The sequence below is a fragment of the Notamacropus eugenii genome, chromosome 1 (assembly GCF_028372415.1).
Source record: "Notamacropus eugenii isolate mMacEug1 chromosome 1, mMacEug1.pri_v2, whole genome shotgun sequence".
Classification (NCBI taxonomy): Eukaryota; Metazoa; Chordata; class Mammalia; order Diprotodontia; family Macropodidae; genus Notamacropus; species Notamacropus eugenii.
The window spans coordinates 237,271,976-237,298,210 of NC_092872.1; the positions used below are offsets into that span (position 1 = coordinate 237,271,976).

The 26,235-nt window shown below is 38.2% G+C and overlaps 1 protein-coding gene across 2 annotated transcripts in view; it reads left to right on the forward strand.

The window, feature by feature from the left end:
* The first annotated feature begins 1,429 nt into the window (after positions 1–1,429).
* The window catches only part of PLA2G12B (phospholipase A2 group XIIB), a 40,894-nt gene continuing 16,088 nt past the window's right edge, over positions 1,430–26,235 (forward strand). For both annotated transcript variants that reach the window (XM_072628222.1, XM_072628223.1), the window contains exon 1: positions 1,430–1,803. In XM_072628222.1, coding sequence (XP_072484323.1) covers positions 1,593–1,803 — 211 coding nt within the window. In that variant the 5' untranslated portion in view covers positions 1,430–1,592. The remainder of the gene's footprint in view (positions 1,804–26,235) is intronic.

Sequence of the window (26,235 nt, forward strand, 5' to 3'; positions counted from 1 at the left end):
TTAACTCCAGGTCTTCTTGGCCATGGTCTCTTTCAGCATTATTATTGTAATAGCTGACACACACACACACATGCATATATATGTATATGTACACATACATATATTCATGTGTGTGTACATATATATGTATATAAAATAATTTTCAAAGTGATTTACACACATTAATTCATTTGAGCTTCACAACAACCCTGCAAGATTGGTGCCATTATCAAGCTCAGAGCTGTGACTTCCCCAAGGACACACTCAGAGACCTGAGCCCCAGGTGGCAAGTCCAGTTTTTGTCCTTCAGCTCTAGCCATGCAGACGCTCATCAGCTTTTCTGAAGCAAGGTCACAAGTGACTTTGAAAACTTAAAAATGCTGTGTGGCATAAGGTCGTATCATTATTCCTCTGGAATATTGCCTAACAGCAATTCCCCCTTCTGGGGCTCCAGAGATTTCCATTTCAGAGCAGTTCTGGTTCTCTTCCCTCAGACAGGGGAATTCCTTATCTGAGATAATGAAATTCAATCCATTATTTCCGATGGGGTTTTCTAGGCATGGTTGAGAGAGGCCAAAAGATTCATTTGATCAATGAAGGTATTATTTTTATTTCCCAGCGGTCTCATGAATGGAATTTATGTCCCTTTGTATAATGAAAGCTGGAATGCCAACTTGGAAATGGTGTCTAGCCACCGTGGTTCAGATTAGAATTTACAGGTGCCCCAAAGTCAGAAAAACCTTCCAGGTAAACCAGTCCCTTGGCTTTAATAGACTGCTTAATAGAGGAAAAAGATCTGCCTTTTCTGAATTCTTTCCTGAATTCTAATGGTACTTTCTTCCTCTGTTCCCCTCTATGATGGCCAAAGGGTCTTAGATTTAGCGCTAGAAGGGACTTTAGAAGTCATGGAAAGTGTGCTTGTAATTGAGAGTGACAGAAGGGGCCCCTTTACTGATAAGCAAAATGAGATACAGAGATTGGGGACTTGTTTGAGTCATTTGGCTAATAAGTGATGAAGACAGGAAAATCCTCAAATCCTGACTTACTCCTTCCTCAGAGTAAGGCGTTCTAGAGCCACCAGCAATGCTGAATGTTTTTTATACAAAATTGCTTTCCTGACCATACCATGTGGTTAACAGCCACCTGTGTTCTCTGATCTCCCTTGGAGTTCCATCCAGAGGGACGCACCTGGGGTCTGGAGCCCATGGCCAAGGGAATGAATACATGAAGCCAGTGAGGCTGGGAAACTCCAACATGTGACCACTAGATGACCACACAGAGGGGATTCCATCACAGGAGGTCTCTCGCCAACCCTCCCCTAGCCCCTACATTTCAGAGATTGGTCAATACTCCTCTACTTGTTTTGGAATCCAACTTTGAAGGGCCCTCCCATTACCTGACCTTTGTACTCTTTGTAATTGCCTTGATCTCAACCCAGTTACCACAGCAGTGTTTAAAGTCCACCTCACAGGGGAGCACGTAAGCTGAATGCTCTCAATAATCCCCTTTGGCAGCTTTTTTAGTACCACCCAGGCTGGTCATTGGGCACCTGGGCTTCCAGCAGGCCAGCTGGGGTCTAGGGATAGGACTTGTCTTCTCTACTTGGCTACAGGATGAAGCTCCTTATCAGAGCCCTCTTCTTGTGGCTGAGTCTAAGGGGCTGTGTGACCCAGAGTGAACCGACCTCTGAAACTGGGGAATCGTATTCTGACTGGGGTCTTCGGCACATCCGGGGCAGCTTTGAATCAGTCAACAGCTATTTTGACTCCTTTCTTGAACTGTTAGGAGGGAAGAATGGGGTTTGCCAGTATAGATGCAGATACGGTGAGTCCTATATCTTTTCTATGTCAATATCAACTCTGTGGCAATAGGGCTTGGGAACTGCCTTCCTCTCGTAGAAGAAACTTGTCCCACAATTCCCATCTGTCATGATCCTCCCAGGCCCCACTGTTCTGCTAGCTGCCAAAGGGCCTTCTGCCTTTTCATTGCCTTTGCAGTTTGTCTGGGGTGGGGAGGGGCTAGGACATAGGGAGAAGTGGGGTAAGGGATAGTGAGGGCAGAAGACCTTCATTTGAAGACCTAGGATGGGCGTGTAGATTGAAGGAAGAGGATGAAATCCAGAAGAGATGAAATATGTCTGAACATCTGGGGAAAATATTCTAAATAGCTGCCAGGTGGTGAAACAATCTCCCCAGGGGCAGACTACTGTACTAGGGAGGTTTTGAACCTGTCACTCTATAGCTGAGTTATTTCACTCTGTCTTGGCTCCCACTTAATGTGAAGTAGTAGATGGAGTGCTAGATTTGGAGACGGTGATTTGGATTCAGATTCGGCTTCTGATACTTCTTAGATATGTGATCAAGGGAAAGTCATTTTAGTCATTTCTTTAAACCTCAGGAAACTCTAAGATATCATAGCTGGATTGCATTTACTGCTCTAGAGAGAGTTCTCACATGTGGGAGTTTCCATATCCATGAAATCACAGGTCTTTGATGCATCAATTCACGTTTTCCCTGAATTATTATTTGTGGTTGAAAAGAGCCATTGAAACATCATTGTTATGGATGATGGGTATCTTCTGATGCCTGATCCTGAGTGGCACAGTAGTAGAAATCTGGTAGAGAGTTCAAATCCCACTGGTGACACCCACCCACCCATACCCACCCATTTACTCTCCCCCCCCCCATACACACATACACACACATATTTTAGCTCAAGAAAAAGACCCAAGACTGGGTCACTCTAGCGCATTAGAAATGTCCAAGGATATGCTAAGTTTTTTAAACTTCTGAGTTAAAGAAGGAACTTTCTTATAAGCCACCAGAGAGAAAGAGAGATGACTGACACAGCAGGGACAGAACAAAATATTCTGTGGTCAGCAATACTTTTTGTACTTGTAGGGGATGTAATGATGAGGGAAGCTGCCCCTTCACCCTTAATTCTGTCAGCATTCCATAAGATCTATAGACTCCTTTATCTAAGGCTGTATTGGGGTAGTAGGTAAGCCAGCCTTGGAGCCTGGAAGAGCTAGTTTCAAATGCTGTTATTATGGAGAGTCCCCTACACCAAAGAAAAAGTCCCTCTCCCTTTTCCCCTCTGCCCCAAGTTGGACTATTAATTCATACCCGTGCCGTTCAAGTTAGACCAAGTAAAAGAAAGTTTATTTGTTTTTATGTTTGGGGGTGGGGGAGAAAGGATTCAGAGGAACAAATGTCATCGTTAGACCATGGTATAGCAATTTGGTTTCTGGGAAGGAGTGAGGCAGTGTGTAATAGTGGGAAGGATATGACTTGGAGTGGGGAAAGGGACCTGGATTCAGATCCCACCCCAGGTATTTGCTAACAGTGCAACCCTGGGCAAGTCACCGCACCTGAGTCTCAGTTTCCTCATCTGTAAAATGGGAGGTGATAATAATATCCCTCAGTGAGAGAATGAAAGGAGATAAAGACTGCAGTGCCCTTTGTAAATCCCAAAGTACTAGTTAAGCTTCAGCTATAACTAGGAATGGAGTTTGCTCATTTCTGTCATCTGAATCAACACAGGTACTATCTCCCCAGACAACCTAAGAGATAAGACTCCAGGTCTTTAAAGTCCTCCTTGGAGAGGCAGTTCCTAGAATATAAGAATTGTAAGACTTTTCCTGGAAAACAAGGCTGCTCCTCCTTTTCCTTCCCCAATAAAACCTCAGTAAAAGGTCCCAGCTCAGTAACCTGCAGAGTGTCAAAGCTCCCAGCTGGGCAGGTTTGAGATTAGGAACTCTGAAGAGTGGGGAGGAGATAAGAGGGAGCTAGCTTGAAGGTAAACAAAACCCCTACTTCAAACGCAGGAACTTTTCCAAGGAGGGCCCCTGGGCCAAAGAGGAACTTGGGAAGAGGGTTTTAAATCTGGTTATCTCTGGAATCAGAAAGATCTAAGGACCTGGGGGATGATCTCAACTTATTTTTAATAGAAAACAAAAAACTCTTTCAATATCCCAAAGCCTCTCTTTTGTCAGCCCTCCTGTGCCCTTAAAAATTAGCCAGGACTTTTTTCCATCTCAGTTTACTTTACTGACCCACCCATGAAGGTATCTGAGGCACAGTATTTTCCCTAGAAAAAATAACAATGACCAGATAAAGCAGCTTAGAATCCATGACTCCCAAACTGGGTTTTTTCACTTTTAAAAGTTTTGATGCCTTTTGCTTTCTAAAAATAGTTTATTATTTTTATTTTTAAGTAACAAGTATATATTTTTTCAAATGAATCTGCCCATGACACTTCCTCCTACCCTTGTTGAGAAAATTTAAAATAAAGAAGCAAACAAATCTGAAAAACAGCTCTCAAAAAGTAACTGTATTCCAGCAAAACAAATTCCCACATTAGTCATGTCTGAAAACGTATGTCTGCTTGTCCATTTTAAGTTCATTACCTCCCTGGAAAGATCAGTGGAATGTTTCATCTTTACTCTTCTGGATTAATGGTTTATCGTTGCAATAATCACAATTCTAAAGTCTTTCAAAATTACTTTTCCCTCTGATGTTATCATCGTATATATTGTTCTCTTGTTTCTTCTCCGCATCAGTTCATAATAGGTTTCCCACTTTCCTCAGAAATTGTCTTACGTAGTTTTTTCAACAATAATTTCTTGTTACTATCTTTCATTTTTACAACACCTCCATTTTGTTAGCTCTGGCTCTCCCTCTGAGGGGCAGGTGACAAACCCTTTTGAATTTAGTACATGTTCTTCACCAAGATGCTGTGGCTGAAAGACCTCACCACTTGGTGACCAACCTTCTAGTGATTCAATTCAATTCAACAAGCATTTATTATCTTCTATATGTCAGACATTGTACTAGACTGGGGAGATGAAGACAGAGAGGAAAGAAGTCATGACCTCAAGTAGATTGTATTCTACTGGGCATGATTTTCTGGGAAGAGGAAGAGAAAGAGCACAGACAATCAGAAAGGGTCTTTTGCAGGAGATGGCATGTGAGCTTAGCCCAGCAGGGAACTAGGATTCCAGGAGGCTGTGTTGAAGGGACAGCCTGTGCTATGGTGGGAGAGGAGGGGAATAAAATGTTTCATTGGATGAACAGCAAGGAGGTCAATTGGGTTACAGTAAATTTTGATAACAGGAGTTAAGATCCTCTGCAAATATAGCTAGGCATGGTCTTCATTTAATGGAATAGATTGTCATTTGAAAGCTTGTAAGACCTGACGGGGCTCTCTGGTGTTGGAACCATTGAGGAACCAAGGTCATTTCCACGCTATGAAGAGACACTGAGTTTCCATGGAGTCTTCCATGTTATACAGTCACGAAAACATGGTGCAAACCAAGCATTAGTGTGAGAGTTTTAAAAGATTGTAAACTTCCTGGGAAAAAAAAGAGCTAGATCTTTAAGGTAGTACTGTTGCTTATGCCCTCAGTCTTTTTCTGGGCAAGAATGCAAGCCTGGCTCTCAGACTTCCACAACAGAATACCAGTTCTGCTTTCCTCATTTCTGACATCAAAAGCATACAGGTTTCCCTTTAATCAGCAGTAGATAAATATCTGTCTTCATTTAGAGGGTTTTCTCATAAAAAGACTGACATACAGCACTTATCAACAGCTTGCTTAAGACTTACAATGTTTGACAGGGATCATTCATTCGACTAATTCTCTAGGTTGTATCCCTGCATACAGTCATTGTCTCTGTATCAGGTTAACTCAGCTCCTAAAAGAAACACTTGCATTGAGGGACATCATGGCCTCTCGCTAATGGATACAATATACTCTTGCCAATGAGAGCTCTCCATCTGTAGCTTCTGTAGAGCTATGGTTGAGATATCATCCACTATGTCCCTCAATGTCGTTTGTAAACTAGAACATACTCAATCTATTCTTTTTAGAAAATTATTGATATGTTTTGTTTTGGAAGAGCAGTTACCAACCCATTGTGGTCAAGGGGGTTTCCTCACCAAGGATTCCCTAAACCCATGAAATCATGTGTCCAGGATTCTCCAACCCCCTTCCTGAATCCCCACAAATTTTCATTTTTGTGTAATTTACATTCTTCAATATTCCTTTCTCAAAGGGACTTGATTAGAAAGCTATACCTCATAATAAAGATTTAAAAATAGGAAAAAAAGAGTCGAGAAAAACGGACCAATATATCAGCCAAGTCTGACACCTAGTTCTTCATCTCTTCAAAGAAGAGAAAAATGTTCATTTTTCTCATCCCTTCTTTGGAGCCAGGCTTGGGCATTATAATTTTTTAAAATTGTGTTTTCCTGTGTCCTTATTATTTAATTTTCAAAATTCTGAACTTAAATGTAAAAAAAAAAAAGCACTATCCACACAGCGGAACATACAAAGGGATTCTATGTGAAACAATGAATATCTATTTCATACCATTTGCTTTTTTAAAAAAAAGCATATAATAAATCCCCCAAGTTACTTTCAAAACTGTCTTGCTTGTCTGTGCGTCTTCTGAAAATCCTTCCCTTTGCACGTTAAAAAAAAATTTCAATGACCCTCTTTTTTTTTTGGATTTACTTCTAAACATCCTTCTCTCTTTTTAAATTCCCCCATTAAAAAGAAAAAAAAACCAACCTTGCATCAACTAAGCATAGTTAATCAAAACACATCCATATAGTGGCCATGTCCAGAAATCTATTTTTCTGTACCATGTGTCCATCACCTCTCTATCAAGAGAATGAGTAACATGCTTCATTATAGGTCCTCTGGAGACAGTTAGTCATTGTATTGATAAGAGTTCTCAAGTCTTTCAAAGTTGTTTTTCTATACAATGTTACTGTCCTAGTACATTTTGCTCTTCTGGTTATGCTCATTTCAATCTGCATCAGTTTGTAATACCCAGGATACTCTGAAATCATCTTGTTCATCCTATGTTATGGTATAATAATATTCCAATACATTCACTTACCCCAGTTTATCCAATCATTTCCCACTTGAGCACCCTCTTTGGTTCTAGTTCTTTTCCTTTTCTCTTTTTAGTTACCACCCCTTTGCTTATCTCCCAGTCAAGAAGTTCATTTTGCTGGTGACTATTCCCTTCCAATTAATGCTTTGTCCCCAATACTGCTTATTTCCCTTGTATTTCTAAATCTGACTCTCTGTGGGTGTTCGACCATCCTTTGTCTATTTCAGATAAGTGAGAGATTTGTCTCATGCTCACTCCCATCATCCCTTCCTCAGCATTCTCACATTCTACTTCTCATGTATTCCAGTTCTAAGAAACATCATATTCCACCCCATTTTTCCTCCTTTCCATACTAGTGCACTCCTTTTACCCTCTCTTCTCTTTCTCCTCTTATAGCCCTGTATAGACACCTAAACCTTCTGTTGTGTTGTTGCTGAATTATTGTACATTTCTTTAAACTGCTCAAATAAATGTGCTTATCTAGGTTTCTCTTGATTCTTGTTTGTGATGAAAAAATTCTAGTCTTTTCATCAGAAGTGCTTGAAAGTATTACAGTAAAGGTCTGCTTTTCTGTTGTAAGTATATTCTCAACTTTTCAGTTGTTATAAGTATGTTATAAGCCTACATATATACACATATATATCAGATATATATCTACATGTATCTATATATATATCTGTATATATATCTGAGTATTGTATTCCAATATCTCTTCTCTTTAGTAGATGCTGTCAGGTCTTTTGGGACTCTGACTGTGATCACTTGATACTTGGACTTTATGGATACTTGAAATACTTTTTTTTTGACTTGGGAACTCTGGGTTTTGGTTGTAACATTTTTGGTACTTTACATTATAGAGCTCCTTTCAGAAAGTGGAGTCCTTTCTTCACTTTGCTCTTTTGTTTTAATAGAAATGGACAGTTTTCACTTGGAATTTCTTGAATATAGTGTTCAGACTTCTTAAAAAAAATACACAGCTTTCAGGAAATTAAATGATTTAAATGATTTCTCCTGACCTGTTTTATAGGTTAGCTATTTTCTATGTTTCTTTTATGTTTTTCAGTCTTTTGACTTTGTTCTAATGTTTCCTTTTGTTCCATAAAGTCATCAATTTTGGATTGGTCTGTTCTATTTTCAGGGACTCCATTTCTTAGGTAAGATTTCCCACTTTCTCTTGTAAGGTATTTATTCTCCTTCCAATTCCTGAATTTTTAGTTCATTTTTAAAAATCTCTTAATTTCTTCTAGGTAGTCATGTAGTCCTTGTGGACAATCCATTATTTTCTTCTGTTCCTGATTTCAGTTATTATGAACTTGCTTTCTCCTTCTGAGGTTAATTTTTGGTCAACTCTATATCCTCAAGAGTTTTTTTTCCTAGGCAATGACTTCTTTCTCCCTAGCCTTAGTTCCTGAAGTGGGGTTTTGTTCCAGAGCCAAGCAGTGCCCGCTGCTTGCCACCTGTGTGACATTGGTTAGAGTGGTTGGCTCTGCTGGGTTTCACCTTGGGTCACCTAGGTTCTGACAATGATCTCTATAAGCCCTTCTAAGAGTTTGAAGTTCAGAGAGTTACATCTTCAGGGTCCTCATTGGTGTGTCAGGACAGAAAGTTAGGAACCTTGGATCATCTGAACATCTTCACTGTCCTTGTCACCTTGGTTATTGCTGTTCCTTGAGACTTCTAAGCCCCATCCCCATCCTGTGGGATTCAGAACATCCTGAGGCTGATGAAAAGACTAGGGTTTTGAATTAAAACACAAGAATCAAGAGAAACTGAGAAAGATACATTTGTCTGAGCAATTGAAGTGGCCATCCACTCTCTCTGCCTCTGGACACAGAGTGTCACGGTCTATACTTGTCTCTCCCCTGACCCTTGTTCCTGGAAGCTGTGGGTTTGTTTGCCCCCGCTGGCTCTTGCTCTCCTGACCATCACCCTACTTACTGTCTGTGGCTTTTAATTGACTTTTTGTCCTGTTCCAAGGTGGGTGACTTCTCACTGAGTTTCTTTGTCATTATTCATCATGGAGTGAGAGTCAGGATTTTTTGCTGCAGTAGGTTTGTAAGAGCTGGGCAGTTTGCAGCCATATTAGCCAGAAATCTTTGGTCATTATAATTCCACAACTTTCCACTTTAATTGTTTTGTTGTTGGTCTTTTCATTTCCATTGTTTTAGCTATTGAATATAATGTTTTCCTGGTTCTGCTTGCTTTACTTTGTATCATGTCTTCCCATTCTTCTCTATATTCATCATCTTCATTTTTTTCTCACAGCATGGTGATAGCCTCTCATGTTCATGTGCCACAGTTTACTGTCTATTCTTGCTTGAATTCAGTTCCAAGAAAAATTCATTTCTGAAAATTAAATAGTCAGAGGGCCTGAGTTCCAGTCATGGTGCCCATTCACTGAACCTGTGAGACTTTGGCCAAAACACTTGACCTTTTGAGGGCTCAGAATGAAAGAGCTAGATTCAATAAGCCCTCAGGTACTTTCTAGCTCTCTATCTACAATATCTCCATGACGATTATTTTCAAGCTATCTCTCGTCAGAAAGCAAAACTATGGAACCTAACCTTCCCTTTCTCTGACGGGCTTAGCTGTCAGAGAGCCAAAGTGATTGCTGAAATGTAATCTAATCAACCTTGTTCCCTGGGAATATCTACTTCTTCTGCTTCCCTCTAATGGCCTCTGGTCTGTCTTTATCTTTTAAGTGTCTTATCTTAAAAATATTCAAATGTTCAATTTAATCCATACTTTGCTCCAGCTCTTTTTGAAAATAAAATCCAATAGATATCTTAAAATTAAGTGACCACTTCAAACCTAAAGGAAACACAGATATCCAATGTAGGGTGGCCAGGGTCTCTGATACACAGGCAGACACTGGGGTTATTTAAATGAATGGCCCCACCTAGGGACTGGGAAATTAACAACTGCCCCTTGCCCTGGTGATAAACCCTAGCCGTCCTTGACAGTGACTGAACCGAAAGGTATGCAGAGAGAAAGACAGGTGATAATGATAATAACTCACTGAGTTATCAGGATTTAAGTTCTGCAGAGAAATGTCACCCAGAATATTCTGTCCTTGTTAAATCCTGGGAGATATTTCTTGATTCTGACTGAAGGGGAGCTGGTCTGCTGTCCTTCACCTACAAGGCCCAGGGTTTGTCTTCTTGTCTCCTCTGAATCTCTTCTTTCATCGCCAATTTCTTCCCTTCTCTGTTCTCCCTGAAATACCTCAAAAAATTTCTTGGACATTTCTAAGGTGTTTTTTTTTCCTGCTAACATAGTGGCCAGAGGACTAAGTATTGTCTAGAGGACATAGTTGCAAGTGATGAAGACTGGACTCAGTCTCTGTGTGAGTCAGGGGACCTGGATTCAAACACCAGCCCTCCTACTTGCTACTTACATAGCCCTGGACAAGTCATGCAACCTCTCTGAGTCTGAGTTTCCTCATCTGTAAAATGAGGGGGTTGGACTCAGTGATCTCTAAAGGCCCTTCCAGCTCTTGATCAATATCCCAAAATCTAATAACTCACAGACGAGTTGTAATCTGTATTGTTGGAAGGATTTTTCACTAAATTTTCTTTCATTAAATTGATATTTAAACTGATGAATCTTTCTAGTATTTGTGTTTTAGTAACTATAGGAGGACAAACAAACAAGCTTAAGGGGAGAAATCTGTAAGAAAATCAGAACTTTTAGAAAGTAAATCTGGAGCCGTCATTATTTGTTGTGGGGATAGGCCAGAAGCCTTCCCAGTAAGGCTGAAAGTGAAACTAGGATTTCATTATAACCAATAGTATTCAATTTTGTATTAGAAATGCTAGCAGTAGCAATAAAAGAAGAAAGAGAAACTGAAGGAATCAGAATGGGTGATGAGATAATAAAACTATCTCTCTTTGCAGACAATATGATGATATACTTGGAAAATCCTAGAGATTCAATTAAAGAGTTAGTGGAAACAAGTAATAATTTTAGCAAAGTAGCAGGATATAAAACAAACCCACATAAATCATCAGCATTTCTACAACAAACCCTGGTGAGGTGAGATAATTACGAGATGCCCCATTTAAAATAACTGTAGACAGTGTAAAATACTTGGGAGTATGCCTGTCAAAACAAACCCAGGAATTACATGAACATAATTAATTATAAAACACTTTTTCTACAAATCAAGTCAAATTTAAATAACTGGAGAAATACTAATTGTTCATGGATAGCCAGAGCAATGAAAATGACAATTTTACCTAAACTAATCTTATTTATTTACTACTATCCTAATTAAACTACAAAAAATTACTTTACTGAGGTAGAAAAAATAATAAAATTCATTTGGAAGAACAAAAGTTTAAGAACATTGAAGGAATTAATGAATAAAATGTAAAGGAAGAAGGCTTAGCAGTAACAGATCTTAAACTATACTATAAGGCAGTAATTATCAAGACTATCCAATACTGGCTAAGAAATGGAAAGGTACATCAGTGAAACAGAGTAGACATACAATACACAATAGCAAATGACTAGAGTAATCTTGTGTTTGACAAATATAAAGCTTTTGAAGTAAAAATTCCTTACTTGGGAAAAATTGTTGGAAAACCTAGAAACTAGTCTGGCAGAAATTGGGCATAGACCAATATCTTATACCATTTACCAAGATAAGGTCAAAATGGATACATTATCTAGATATAAAGGGAGATGTCATAAGAAAATTAGAAGAATATGGAATATATTCCCTATCACACTTATGGATAGGAGAAGAATTTATGAATAAATAAGAGAGAGAGCATTGCGAGGTATATAACGCATAATTTTGATTACACTAAATTAGAAAGGGTTTATACAAATAAAACCAATGTAGCCAAGATTAGAAGGAAAGCAGAAAATTGGGAGAAAACTTTTATGGACAATTTCTCAAATAAAGATCTTATAAAGAACTTTGTCAAATTTATAAGAATAAGAGTCACTCCTCAGTGGATCAATGATCAAAGATATGGACAGGCAGTTTTCCAATGAAGAAACCAAAACTACGTATAGTCATATGAAAAAAATGCTCTAAATCACTACTGATTAGAGAAATGCAATTTAAAACAACTTTGAGATATTCTATACCTATTAAATTGCTAAAATGATAGAAGAGGAAAGTAACAAATGGTGGAAGGGATGTGGAAAAATTGGGACACTAATTCACTGTTGGTGGAACTGTGAACTGATCCAACCATTTTAGAGAGTAATCTGGAATTATGCCCAAAGTGTTATAAAATTGTGTATTCCCTTTGACCTAGCAATACTGCTATTGGATCTGTTCCTCAAGGTGATTAGGGAAAAAGGAAAAGAACTTACATATTCTAAAATATTTATAGCAGCTCTTTGTGGTGGCAAAGAACTAGAAACTGAGGGGATGCCCATCAACTGAGGCATGGCTAAACTGTGGTATAAGATTATGATGGAATGCTACTGTGCTATAAGAAATGATGAGCTGGTTGATTTTAGAAAAACATGAAAAGATTTGCATGAAATAATGAAGAGTGAAATAAGCAGAACCAAGAGAACACTGTACATAGTAACAATATTGTTCTAAGAACAACTTTGAACAACTAAGTCATTTTTAGTATCACAAATACTCAGATCAAGTACAAAGGACTCATGAAGGAAGATGCTATCCACCTCCAGAGAAAGAACTGGAAAACAGAAGTATGTACAGTATGGTTTTACATATATTTACATATTCATATCTAATGGTAATCTTCTTTAGGGTGGATTGGAGGGGGAAGGAGAAAAAAATAAGAAATGCACAGCAGAAAACAAAAGAAAACTTAGAAGGAAGCACAGAAAAGCAAGGAAGCTTTGAAAATGATGTGTAATATTTATTACATAGTTTTTTAAAAAATTAACAATGTGAAATGGAAATTAATTGTTTTATGTTGAATCCTCTTTTTATGTTATGTGGTGTACACATAAAAGCGGTCTTTTTGTATTTAAGTTCAAAATGAGTGTTCTCCCTCAATTCTTATCTAGCCTTTAATTATTGAATGGGTGTTACCTCAGACAAACTGAGACCTGAGAAAGACCTTAGCTTGAAAAGGCCAGGGACTCCCACTGCATCCAGGGCCATTGCTGGTCTTCTTGACCTGTGTCTTTCCTCTGGACTCTGATGACTCTGGAGAGGAGAGGGAGGTTGATGACTCTGAAGAGCCCTGTTTCATTTAAAGCCTATTCACTTGCAAGTCAAGACATCACCCTCCCAATGTCATTGGTCCTCTTCAAGAATAGAGGAGGAACAATATTCAAAATGAATAAAATTTAAAAAATTAACACTGACCCAACCAAACAAATGGAACTGATACAGTGGAAAGAGTGGAGTTAGAGATTGTGGATTCAAATTTCAACTCTTCCAGTTGCTGCCTGTGTGAGACCTTGGGTAAGTCACTTACTGGGCCTCAGTTTTGTCATTTGCAAAATGAGGAGGTTAGACTAGAAGACCTGTAAGATTCTTTTTAGGTTCTTTATATTGTCTACAGTTATTTTAAATGGAATTTCTCTTTCTATTTTATTAACGCTCCTACTGCTTCCTTCAATGACATTTTTTTCATCTGGGTCTCAGAAGTCAATCCCTTCCAATTTCTTGCTCTTTCTTTTCCTAGAATCTGGGGACCTTGACTTCCTGATTCTCTTTGCTAAAGAAGCATAAGGAAATCTCTGCTTTGTCCCCCACAATACTCTACTCATAACCTTCCCTCTTTCCACAAGGGAACAGTGACAATTCTCTATGAGATCATTTCCAATTTATCCTGTATATGTCTTGTCTGCATGCTGTAAGCTCTTTGAGGGAAGAGACTATTTGAAGTTTTGAGTCCCAAAGTCTTTCCTTCCCTTTCTCCTTTCCCATCTCCCCTCCCTGAGATGGTAAGCAACCAGATATAGATTGTACACATACAATCATGTAAAACATTTCCATATTAATTATTTTGTACAAGAAGACTCAAGTAAAAGAAAAAAATGAAAGAAAGTGAAAAATAGTATACTGTAATCTGTATTCAAACTATCAGTTCTTTCTCTGGAGGTAGATAGTATGCTTCATCATTAATACTTGGGATTGTCTTAGATCATTGTATTGCTGAGAATAGTTAAGTTATTCACAGCTCTTCATGAAACAATATTGCTGTTACTGTGTGCAATATTCTCCTGGTTCTGTTCACTTCACTATGCATCAGTTCATGTAAATCTTTCCAGATTTTTCTGAAATAATCCTGCTTGTTATTTCTCATAGCATAATAATATCCCATTACAATCATACCACTGCTTGTTTAGCCACTCCCCAATTGATAGGCATTCCTTTGACTTTCAATTCTTAGCCACCACGAAAGAGCTGCTATAAATATTTTGGTACAAATAGGTCCTTTTTTCTTTTTTTGGATGTCTTAGATGAGATGTAGACTTGGCAGTGGTATTGCTGGATCAAAGGGTATGCACAGTTTATAGCCCCTTGGGCATAGTTTCAAATTGCTCCCCAGAATGGTTGGCTCAGTTCACAACTCCACCAATAGTGCATTAATGTCCCAGTTTCCCCACATCCCCTCCAAAATTCAACATTTCCCTTTTTTGCCATATTAGTCACTCTGATAGGTGTGTAGTGGTACCTTAAAGTTGTTTTAATTTTCATTTCTCTAATCAATAGTGATTCAGAGCATTTTTTCAGATGACTTTAGATAGTTTTTATTTTTGTCTGAAAACCACCTGTTCATATCCTTTGACCATTTATCAATTGGAAAATGACTTGTATTTTTAAAAATTTGCTTCACTTCTCTATATATTTGAGAAATGAGACTTTTATCAGAGATGTTTGTTGCAAATCTTCACCCCACTGCCCCCAGTTTTCTGCTTTCCTTGTAATTTTGGTTGCATTGGTTTTGTTTGTGAAATTTTTTTTATGTAACCAAAATTATCTGTTTTACATTTTGTAATGCTCTCTATATGTTCTTTGGTCCTAAATTCTTCCCTTAGCCATAAATCTGATGGATAAACTATTCCACTGTCTCTTATTTTGCTTATGGTATCACCCTTTAGGGCTAAATCATGTACCCATTTTGACCTTATCTTGGTATACAATGTGAGATGTTGATCTATACCCAGTTTCTACCATACTGTTTTCCAGTTTCTCCAGCAATTTTTGCCAAATAATGAGGTTTTGTTCCCAAAGCTTGGATCTTTGCATTTATCATATACTAGATTACTCTAGTTATTTACTATAATGTAATTTGTACTCCAATCTATTCCACTGATCCATACTCTATTTCTTAGCTAATACCAGATTGTTTTTGATAATTACTGCTTTATAACACACACACACACACACACACACACACACACACACACATATATATATTACAGAGATCTGCTATTACTAGACCACTTTCACAATTTTTTGGTTCCCTTGATATCTTTGAACTTTTGTTCTTCCAGATGAATTTTGTTATTTTTTCTAACTCTATAAAATAATTTTTTTATAGTTTGATTGGCATGGCACTGAATAAATAGATTAATTTAGGTAGAATTGTTATTTTTATTATATTGACTTGGTCTACCTATGAGCAATTAATATTTTTCCCCTTGCTTAGATCTGACTTTATTTGTCCAATAAAAACTAAAATAGTGTTTTATACTTGTGTTCATGTAGTTCCTGGGTTTGTCTTGGCAGATAGACTTCCAAGTATTTTATATTGTCTGTAGCTATTTTAAATGGAATCTTTCTTTCTATCTCTTGCTGCTGGACTTTGTTGGTAATATATAGAAATGTTGATAACTTAGGTGGCTTTATTTTGTATCCCAAAACTTTGCCAAAATTGTTAATAATTTCAAGTGGTTTTTTAGTTGATCCTCTAGGATTTTCTAAGTATAACATCCCATCATCTGCAAAGTGATAATTTTGTTTCCTCATTGCTTATTCTAATTCCTTTAATTTCTTTTCTTATTGCTATAGCTAACATTTCTAGTACAATATTAAATAACAGAGGTCATAATGGGTATCTTTGCTTCACCCCTGACTGTACTGGAATGGCTTCTAACTTACCTCCATCAGAGATAATGCTTGCTGATGGCTTTAGATAAATATTACTTATCATTTTAAGGTAAACTCCATTTATTCCTATGCTCTCTAGTGTTTTTTAATAGGAATGGGTGCTGGATTTTGTCAAAAGCTTTTTCTGTATCTATTGAGGTAATCACATGATTTCTGTTGCTTTTGTTATTGATTTGGTCAAATGTTAATAGCTTTCCTAATACTGACCTGAATTTCTGGAATAAATCTCAGTTGGTCATAGTGCATGATCCTTGTGATATATTGCTGTAGTCTCTTTGTAATCTCAAAAATTTTTTTGTATTAATATTCATTAGGGAAATTGGTCTTTCTCTGTTTTGGTTCATCCTGGTTTAGGTATCAGCACCATATTTTTGTCATAAAAGGAATTTGGTAGTACTCTTTTGCCTATTTTTTCAAATAGTTTGCATAGAATTGGGATTAATTGTTCATTAAATGTGAATCCATCTAGTCCTAGGGACTTTTTTCTTAGGAAGTTCATGTATGGCTTGTTAAATTTATTTTTCTAAGATTGAGTATTTAAGTATTTTATTTCTTCTGTTAATCTAATTTATATTTTTTGTAGGTATTTATTTCATTTAGATTGTCAAATTTATTGGCATATAGTTGAGAAAAATAGATCCTAATTTCTTAATTAAAAGCTTAATTTTCTCTTCATTGGTGGTGATTCACCCCTTTCATTTGTGATACTAGTAATTTGGTTTTCTTCTTTCCTTTTTAAAAAATCAAATTAAACAATGGTTCATCTATTTTATTTTTTTCATAAAACCAGCTTCTAGTTTTATTTATTAGTCCAATTTTTACTAATTTCTCCTTTGGCTTTTCAAGATTTCCAATTTAGTGTTTAATTGGGGATTTTTAATTTGTCATTTTTCTAGTTCTTTTATTTGCATATCTAATTCATTGATCTGCTTTTTTTCCTCTATTTTATTGATGTAAACAATTAGAGATGTAAATTTCCCCCTAAGCACTTCTTTGCTATGTTATCTTATTGTTGTCATTTTCTTTCATGAAATTATCAATTGTTTCTATAATTTGTTCTTTGATCCACATATTTTTTTAGGATTAGATCATTTAGTTTACAATTAAATTTCAATCTCTCTTTCCATTGTTCATTACTTAAAATAATTTTTATTGTCATGATCTGAAGAGGTTGTACTATTTCTGTGTTTCTGCATTTGGTTGTGAGATTTTTATGTCCTAATACATGGTCAATTTTTCTGTAAGTGCCATATACTGCTGAGAAAAAGGTATGTTTCTTTCTATTCCCTTTCAGTTTTCTCCAGAGAGTTATCATATCTAACTTTTCCAGATTTTTGTTCACCTCCTTAACTTCTTTCTTTGTTTTTTGGTTAGATTTATCTGGTGCTGAGAGGGGAAAGTTGAGGTCCCTCTACTAGTATAGTTTTATTATCTATTTTCTCTGGTAACTCATTCAACTTCTCCTTCAAAAATTTAAATGCTATGCCATTTGGTGCATATATGTTTAGTATTGTTATAATGCAATTTAGTATTGTAAAGTAATGACTTCATTATCTATGGTACTTTTCAGCAAGATATAGTTTTTCTTCCTTATCTCTTTTAGTTAGATCTATTTTTTCTTTTACTTTGTCTGAGATCATGATTGCTACCTTCAGCTGAAGCATAATAGATTCTGCTCCAACTCCTTACGTTTACTCTGTATGAGTCTCTCTGCTTCAAATATGTTTCTAGTAAACACCATAATGTAAGATTCTGGTTTTTAATCCATTCTGCTATCTGTTTCCCTTCTATGGCTGAGTTCATCTCATTCATATTTATAGTTATGATGACTATGTATTTTCCCTTTGTTTATCCCTGCCTCCTAGAGAAAGAAATGCAAACCGCTCCAGTATCTATGACAAGAAAACCCCAAATGGGGCCACAAAGAGTCAACACAACACAACAGCCACAAGTGTAGGATAGAATAGTATGGGGAGAGACTTGAGACAGGGAAAGCAATTAGGAGATTGTTGCAATAATCTAGGTGAGATATGACAAGGGCCTGAACTCAGGTAGTAACTGTGGGAATAGAGAGAACAGGTTAGATGGGAGAGATGTTATAAGGGGAAAAATAACAAGATGAAGCCTTGGGGGTAATATATGGGGTAAGGGAGAGTGAGGAGTGTAGGATCTGAGACACTGGAAGGATGATGGTGCTTTTGATAGAAATAAAACAGTTTGGAAGAAGGGAGGATTTTGGGGAAAATATAATCAATTCAGCTTGGGACATTTTGAGTTTAAAATTCCAGTTTGAAGTGTCCAATAGGCAATAAGTGATGCAAGTCTGAAGTTCAGGGGAGATCCTGGGCTGGATATACAAATGTGAGAGGCATGTGTATAAAATGGAGATTGAAGCCAGGAAAGTTGATGAGGTTACTAAGGAGAGACTGTAGAACGAGAGAAGACCCTTAGGGAGCACCTCCTGCCCATTGGGGACATTATTTCAATAATGAGCCAGCCAAGGAGACTGAGGAGCATTCAGACAAGAAAGGGGCAACCTAGAAAGAGCAGTATTATAAAAATCCAGTGAGGGCAGAGTGTTGAGGAGGAGAGGGGTGTCAAAAGCAGCAGATAGGAGATAAAAATGCAAAAAAGACCATGAGATTTGACAATTAAAAGATCTGTTGGTGATGTGGGGGAGCTAGACACCCGTTACCTTCTATGTAGCATGGAAGGGAAGGTATGATGGAAATACAAAGGCAAGACAAAGAGTGAACAAAGATTAATCGCTATTGTGATTAATTAAATTAAACAGCTATTGTCCAAGGCCCAGAGGAAGCCTGATTTTTCTCTTTCACTTGGAGACATGTTCTCAAGTATCATATGTGAAATGAAGGAAATTCTAGTACCTGCTAACAGATACAGCTTATTAAAGAGAACTCAATGAAAATGTCCTCACCTGTTTTAGTATACTTGGGACTTAGGTAGGATTTAACACAACAAGAACACTAAGGATAATAGATAGTATTTATATAGCATTTTAAGGTTTGCAAAATGCTTTAAATATATTAATTCATTTGATCCTCAAAACAGCTCTGTTAAGGCAGGTGCACTTATTATTTCCATTTTTACATATAAGGAAACTGAGGCACATAGAGGTTAAGTGACTTGCCTGGGGTCACATAACAAGAAAGTGTCTGAGGCAGCCCTTCTTTTGACTGAACTTGCAATAAACAAAAAGGAGAAATCAGGTCTTATAAAGAAACCAAGCATTCCAACAAATTCCAACAAAAGCTGTTTACTTATTAAAGCTTTTAATCTCAGATTTCAGGTGGAGAATGTCCTTGCCTTTATTAGGTGAGATTGAATCTTTTCCTAAAATCTTTAAAGAAATTACAAATGTAAGGAGGGAGGCAACCTCTGTAAAGTAATAGAAAAAAACTGCTAGGAAAAATGAAAAATTAAATTTGCCCTAGTAGGTGTAACCCAGACCCAGAGAGTTTTGGCTGATTTGTATGTTGGTATCCTTGGTTCTTTCCAAAACATTAAGAAGGCAAGAGCAGCCACCTGCCACATCATCCTTGGAAATCCTCCATCCAAGGTCTATGGGAACATCTGAGCTATGGCTAGCAGAACATTTCTAACGTCAAGATCAGGGACTTCTTGTCCCTGAAAAAAGTTGGGGATGTGCTGAGTGAATGGGCAACAACAGTGCTAGGTGAAGAGATTTTTATTTCTAATCAGTCAGAGTTCCCTTTGCCATTTTTATCTAGAAACAAAAAGAAAACTGTATTTCTACCGTTAGTCTGATACCATGCAGACTTAGATATTATACAAATAATACTTAAGCTATTAATTAATCTTCTGTTGTTTTGATATAATGTACATATATTCATTTAAACTGTAATGAGTTCACAATTGGAACTCTTTTGTTTTGAAGGGGAGAGAGAGAGGGAACAAGCATTTATTAAGTGCCTGCTGTGTGCCAGGCACTAAATACTTTATGAATATTATCTGATTTGATCCTCACGACAACCCTGAGAGTCAGATGTTATTATGAACCTCACCCTACAGTTGAGGAAACTGAGGTAGAAGTTAAATGATTTGTCCTGGGTCATCCCCGCTAGTAGGTGTCTGAGGATGAATTTGATCTTGGGTCTTCCTGCCTTCAGATCCAACTCTCTATACACTGCACCACCTAGCTGTCCACTGGATATTTTAGTTAAGTAATAAAGATCAAACAGAAAAAGAGAACTAATTGGTAACTTTGGAGAGAGCAGATGCGTGAGACTGATAAGGCTAGAAACCAGGTTAGAGGGGGTTGAGGAAAGGCTGAGAGGAGGTAGAGACAGCAAAAGCAGACAATTTTTTCTTTTTTTTTTTTTCTTTTGTAATGTTTAACAATCACTGCCATACAATTGCGATTTTATCCCTTCCCACCTACTCCCCACTACCCCCCTCCCTCCCCACGACTGCATACAATTCTGTATAGATTCTACATATACTTTCCTATTGAGTCATTTCACTATAGTCATGCTATGTAGTCAGACTAAGATAAATGAAAGAAATCGTATAACAAATCAGAACATGATACACAAACACATACACATACACAAACATGATCTGCTACAATATGTGAGTTACTTCCATATTTCTCTCTCTGAGTGTGGCAGGCATTTTGCCTTGAGATCCTCCATTGGGATTTTTTTTTTTTTTTTTGGTAAGAAGTTCTTGTGTTATTACAAAAATCTAAGTCTACCAGAAAAAACTCTCACACACTGTGGTTGTTGCTGTGCATAAAGTTCTTCTGGTTCTGCTCCTTTCACTCAGCATCAGGTCATATAAGTCCTTCCAGGCCTCTCTGAAGTCTTCTTGTTCATCATTTCTTATGGCACAATAGTACTCCATTACATTCATATACCATAATTTATTCAGCCATTCCCCAATTGATGGACATCCCCTTGACTTCCAGTTTTTGGCAACTACATAGAGTGCTGCTATAAATATTTTTGTACATGTGGGACCCTTTCCCATTTTTATGATCTCTTGGGGATATAGTCCTAGTAGCGATATTGCTGGGTCAAAGGGTATGCACATTTTTGTAACCCTTTGGGCATAGTTCCAAATTGCTCTCCAGAATGGTTGGATGCGCTCGCAGCTCCACCAACAATGAATTAGTGTTCCAACTCTCCCACATCCTCTCCAGCATTTATCATTTTCTTGTTCTGTCATGTTTGCCAATCTTATAGGTGTGATGTGGTACCTCAGAGTTGTTTTGATTTGCATCTCTCTAACCAATAGTGATTTAGAGCATTTTTTCATATGATTATAGATAGCTTTAATTTCTTCCTCTGAAAATTGCCTGTTCATATCCTTTGACCATTTATCAATTGGGGAATGACTTGTATGATTATACATTTGGATCAGTTCTCTATATATTCTAGAAATGAGGCCTTTATCCCCGAGCTTAGCTGTAAAAATTCTTTCCCAATTTACTACATCCCTCCGGATTTTGGTTGCATTGGGTTTGGTTGTGCAAAAACTTCTCAGTTTAATGTAATCAAAGTTATCCATTTTGCATTTCATAATGCATTCTATCTCTCCTTTAGTAAAGAATTCTTCCCTTCTCCATAGATCTGATAAATACACTATTCCTTGCTTCTCCAGTTTATTCATGGTATCAATCTTTATACCTAAATCATGTACCCATTTGGACTTTATTCTTGTGTACGGTGTCAGGTATGGGTCTATGCCTAATTTCCGCCACACTGTTATCCAGTTTTCCCAGCAATTTTTGTGAAACAATGAGTTCTTATCCCAGAAGCTGGGGTCCTTGGGTTTATCAAACAGAAGGTTGCTATATTCCTTGCCTACTGCATCTTGAGTGCCAAGTCTATTCCACTTGTCTACCTCTCTGTTTCTTAGCCAATACCAAGTGGTTTTGATAATTGCTGCTTTATAGTACAGTTTGAGGTCTGGTAGCGCTAGGCCACCTTCCCAAGCATTTCTTTTAATTAGTCCCTTTGATATTCTGGACCTTTTGTTTTTCCAAATGAATTTTGATATTATTTTGTCCAGCTCGCAGACAATTTTTTCAAGGAGTTTGAGACAGGGAGGAGAGGGAGAATGGTAGCTTGAGGGGATGAGAGAGTCTAGTGAATGCTTTTTTTTTTTTAAAGGATGGGAGAGACAGAGATGTTCAAAGACAGTAGGGAAGGCTGAACTAGATGAAAGAGTTGAAGATATGAGACGGGGATGCAATCTGCTGGAGGAGGTGGCCAGGGATGGGATCAAGTGCACATACAGAAGTGTTGGCCATGCCAAGAAGGGCCTCCTCTTTGGCTGGGATGGGCAAAAGGAAGAGATAATGTCAAAGGGTTGAGAGGAAGAGAAGGGGAGAAGGTTTGGAAGAGTGCCAATACTCACAGGTCTTGAAAAGCTCATGGATCTATACAAATAATGGCATAAAATATGATAAAATGAAATGTCTTCAATAGTAGATACAGAGTAGGTAGAAAAAGACAGCTTAAGAATTCAGGCAGAGACTAAACAAAAGATGGTGAGTGGATGTGAAAAATTCTATATGGAGATGGGTTTAAGGATATAAGGTCGTTTATCCTGGAGAAAAAACAACCAGGGAGTGTGTGTGTGTGTGTGTGTGTGTGTGTGTGTGTGTGTGTGTGCGCGCACATATGCATTTATACACATGATCACTATCCTTAAGTCTTGATTCTTCCTTTGGGTAGGCAACATGGGCTGTAGCAGACCATGTACACCCCCTTACTCAAAAAACCTTAGTGACTCCCTATTATGTTGCATAAATTATTTTTAATGGTGGCACCAACCTCACTCAAATGTATAGTGTGGTGGATTTTTAGGGAAGGAAAGACAAATGCCCTACTTGAATGAATACCTTAAGCCAAACCTAGTTCATAGCATAGAGGTGAGGCCAAATAAGTCAGGACCCAATTATCCTCCTGCCCCATCTCTTTGTTGTCGCCATCTCAGTCATGTTTGGTTCTCAGTGACCCCATTTGGGGGTTTTCTTAGCAAGGATACTGGCATGGTTTGCCATTCCCTTCTCCAGTTCATTTTATAGATAAGAAACTGAGGCAAATAGGGTTAAGTGAGTTGCCCAGCGTCACACAGCTGGATGTGTTTGAAGTGTCTGAGGCTGGATTTGAACTTGAGTCTTCCTGATTTCAGGCCTGGTGCTCTATCCCCTGTGCCACCTAGCTGCCCTCCCTGTACTGATTTGTTTTCAGGGCTAGTCAGTATATTTCAACAGACCTGGAAAGAATGATGAGGGCAGGACTCAAATTTGACCAAGGGGCCACTTCACGGTTAACACAGTTTGTGGGGCCCCTAATGAACCTTCCCAGTAAAACCAGTGTCTTGGATGAAATATGTCACTTCTACACTTACATATGTGGGAATATTCCTGAAGCACAAGTGACCACCTCTCTTTTCTGATTAAGAAGCTTCAGGGGCATCCTGCTGCCTCTAGGAAATACAGGGTCCTCTGACTGGCATTGAATTGAAGCAGAAACTGTAGTCTCCAGGTCACCCAGGTCAGCGCACATGTTGTTGTTGTTGCGTTCGTCCTTCGTTGCCAAAGAAGACCATGCCATCAGAGAAATGATGAAATGACTTGCACTTGACTTTGTTCTGAGTGAGGGAGGGCTGTGCAGGTCACCAGACTCACTTCTCCTCCACAGCCATCTGAATCCAGTGACCTGATATTCCTCAGGAGATGGTCCAGGATGCACTGGGAGACCTTGTCCCCTTTAGGCCAAGGTCTTTGCAGGTACTCATGTAGGGTGAGGTAACGCCCATTCATTGAATAGGCCGGTTTAAGAAGTAGCCAGGGCATGGCCCCTTTAGGCCAAGGTCTTTGCAGGTACTCATGTAGGGTGAGGTAACGCCCATTCATTGAATAGGCCGGTTTAAGAAGTAGCCAGGGCATGGCCCCTTTAATGAGGTAAAGAAAAAGAAAGACATCAGACTGGGAGGGAAACAGCTACAGTTACTATTGATAATCATTGTAAAGCTAGGAAGGTCCAGAGGAGCCCTTAGGCAGGGGCCCATTGGCCTCCGAGCTTTCAAGTGTAGTAGGTTTAAGATTTTGGGAGAGCAGGGGAGCGAAGGGGAGGAGAGGAGATATTGGCTTGACTGTCATGCTTGAGGGTTAGTTTTCCATTTCTATGCTGGGTGAGCAGTGCTGAGGAGGGGCTCGAAGAGTCCTGACCCTGACCTATGAGAAGAGGGCTTGATCCCTTCCTTTAAGGGCCACTGAGCCGCCACTCCTGACTCATTGGCCAATCTTGATGTGGACACCTTTGCTGTCATCATGGGACCAAGGGATCAATAAGGGGATTGCCTCATCGTCACACAGCATCAGAGTCCTTCAGTTCTGCGTCAATGTCAAGGCAGTTCATTTTATACTCTTTGGGATGTGCTCCAATCTAAACCCCAATGTATGAGTTACTTACCTGAGGTCATATAGGTAGCAAATAGTAAAGGTGAGATTTGAACGTAGGGTTTCTGGACACTAAGTCCATTCCTTTCCCCACTGTCCTAGGCTGACTGTCCCTGAAGCTTTGATCCATGCTGTCTTTCCACCTGACCCTTGAGGACCAATCAAGCTTCCTTTATGGGAGAAGCTCCTCTTCCTTCCACCTCTGAGATAATTAACTGACATCTCAAAATTAAATTTGTAGAAAACAAGGAAGAACTTAAAATTCCTTCTCATGAATGCCACTTTGCGCCCTTACCAGTTATTCAACAAGCATTTATTAAACACCTACTATGTGACAGGCATCGTACTTGCTTTCCAGGAGGCAAATACGAAAGTGAGCCAGTTTCTGCTGTCTACGTCCCCTGCTAAGGACATACAACATGTTCACGCATAAATAAAAATGGTATAAATACAAAATAAGCACAAAATGATGGGGAGTAGGGAGAAGGGATATTTCTGGGGAAATACAGATATTTAGAGCAGAGATAAGGAATCATTCTCATTAGAAAGAAAAAAATTGCATAAAAGAGTCCCCATAATAACCCACATTCCTATAGCATTAAAATTTAAACATGAAATATTTATAACATTAAAATTTACACAATATTTTCCTTTCAATACCACTGTGACATAGGTAGTCAGATAGGCCCATTTTACAGATAAGAAAACCAAGATTTAGGGAAATTAAGTGACTTGCCTGAATCAGGCCGGGTTGGATGGAAGGGACTAAAAACCCAGATCCTCTTGACTCTAGGTCCAAGACTTTCAGTTCTTTGAACTATGAAAATTCTATGTAAGAAACAGATGATGTCCCCTCCTCTGGGGATGAAAAAAGCACAGAGCAAACAACAGGGAGAAACAGATCTTTTTACATTTATCAGAATTTTTTAAAAGTACAAAGCAAACATATTATAACGATTCCAAGGAAATAATGTTGCATTCTTCCACATTTGCAGAAAAAAATACTGACAAAAAAGCAAAAACAAATGAATGGCCTTTTGGTCTCTGCTTGATATCAGATTTCACCTTCTTTCAGCTTTCATTGATTTTCTAAAACTCATTGTGTTCTTGTGATCAAAGGCGTGTTCTTCATTCAAAGTCATGGCAGAAAATGTTAATTGCCATTAGGGATGTTGTGGTCCTAGGACCCACATGAAGCCTGGGTAAGCTTTGTATAATTGTGTTAACAATAATATCTGGCTTACCTAGGACTTTAAAATTTACAAAGTTCTTTACAAACATGATCGCAACTAAGCTCATAACAAATATGTGAAGCAGGTACCATACATTATTATCCCCATTGTTATAGACAAGGAATCGGAGACCTAGGGAGGTTAAGTTACTTGTCCAGGATCATACCAGTGAACCCTGGATGTGGAGTCAGAAGATTAGAGACCCTTAGACCGAGGGGAAGGAATCTCAGAGGCCATCTCGCTCAACTCCATCATTTTACATGTAAGGAAACTGAGGCCCAGAGTGATTAAGTGAGTTGTTCAGGATCACACAAATGAACACTATATTTAGAGATGATAATTGCGTGATTCCCCCTTAAGTTTGTTTTCTCATTTTTAAAATAAGATAACCACCAAATAAAATAAAATAAAATAACCACCAAAGTGTTATTATGTAAATTCTCAGAAAAATCAGAACTGTCTTGCTCAAAGTCTGTCCTTGCTGACTTGTTGCAATTCTATCTTATTTTGTCTTTGTCTAGATGAGTTTACTTTTTTTAAAAGTTCTACTGAGAACCAGATCTAGAATACTTGGTCTAGACTATAGCCAGAAGCTTC